Genomic DNA, 1,404 nt, shown 5'->3' with positions numbered 1-1,404 from the left:
GCGGTGTGGGCCTGCGGCCGCGCACGTGTGGAGGGGCCGGGCGGGCTGCTCATCCGCCCTGTGTCCCTGCAGGCTGGTGTCGGGGGCTGGCGACATCAAGCTGACCAAAGATGGCAACGTGCTGCTGCAGGAAATGGTGAGCCAGTCCTTGCTTTCCTGGGGGTGGGGACCATGGGGAGCCGGGGCGGAGGACAGGAGCCTACACCTTTGGGTGTCTGTGGCTGAGGAGGAGACTCGTCCCCTACAGCCACAGCCTGCGCTTCTGGGGTCTGAGGGGCAGATGTCCCTGGGAAGGAGGGTAAATAAGGGCAGGTTTGTAGATACTGCTTAAAGTTTGTGTATTAATTTGATATGAACTGCTTAAATAATTACATGGGCATTTTTTGTTGCCTTCTGTTTTGCTTACAGAAAGCATACTAATGTGCTTTAGCAGGCCTAAAATAGCAGAATTCACCATGGGTGTGTGGCCTGGAAAGTATTTGAATCTGGGTGATGGCTGCAGCTCACACTGCTTTTCTGGGGTTGTACTGCAGTTTCCTCCCTGTATGGGTGAAGGTTGCAGTGTGCCTCCATCCCCCTCAGAGAACATGGCCTGTCACTGTGTGTGTGGATTACACTGCACTAGCTCTCACAATAAAGTATTAAAGATGTATATATACGTGTAGATATATCTATATATAAATACACTATGATATGGCAGACAGAAAAAACTAATTACATCGGCCCTTTCACACTAGTGATAGTGTTTGAAAGAAAATAATGATAAAAAGCCAAGTATAAGTATATTTATAAATATAAATCCTGTCCTGTTGGATTTTATCTCGCTCTAGCATGCTTACTGAGAAGCAGCCCCTTCAGATGTGGATAGTGTTCTGTAGGTTCACAGGCTTGTACCTGTGTTAAGATACTTTTCAGTCAGCTACTGGAGATGCTAAGGGGTGTGTGTGTTCCTTCTTGCATTAAAAGGCTTGACTTCTGTGAGTAACCTCGGGTCATGTGTGGTGGGGTGAAGTTTGGCCAGCCAGGCATGATGCTTAAGGCTGACCAAATGTCCTGCTTTGCAGAGGAGTTGGTAATAAACTAATTGAATGTTCTTTAGTTTCATGAGTACAATAAACTGCCAAAGGAGTAGCAAACCAGTTAGTGTATGTGCAGCACTGATCATGCAGAGATTCCCAAATTAACTCCACACATGCTGATTTTAGTGCCAGCAGCAGTCAAGTTGTGATGGTGTATCCATTGCCTGAAGGAGAAAAGGGCTCTGTCAAGCTCATGAAGAGTTGAGAACTAGTTTGACTCTTGTCATTCAACATTTCTATGTACAGATGCATAATCTGAGGAGAGAAATAGTGTTACATTAATTAATTCAGCCGACTTACTGTTAAAGTAGTTGTTGTTAACTGG

At 45.8% G+C, this 1,404-nt stretch overlaps 1 protein-coding gene across 1 annotated transcript in view; it reads left to right on the top strand.

Annotated features, from left to right (window-relative positions):
* Positions 1 to 280: 280 nt before the first annotated feature.
* The window catches only part of CCT6A (chaperonin containing TCP1, subunit 6A (zeta 1)), a 6,882-nt gene continuing 5,758 nt past the window's right edge, over positions 281 to 1,404 (top strand). Inside the window, exon 1 of the mRNA XM_010193785.1 lies at positions 281 to 298. Coding sequence (XP_010192087.1) covers positions 281 to 298 — 18 coding nt within the window. The remainder of the gene's footprint in view (positions 299 to 1,404) is intronic.

Source organism: Mesitornis unicolor, unplaced genomic scaffold (genome assembly GCF_000695765.1).
Source record: "Mesitornis unicolor isolate BGI_N332 unplaced genomic scaffold, ASM69576v1 scaffold4231, whole genome shotgun sequence".
Taxonomy (NCBI): domain Eukaryota; kingdom Metazoa; phylum Chordata; class Aves; order Mesitornithiformes; family Mesitornithidae; genus Mesitornis; species Mesitornis unicolor.
The sequence above is the reverse complement of the archived record's forward strand: the minus strand, read 5'-3'. Positions and strand labels throughout refer to the sequence as shown.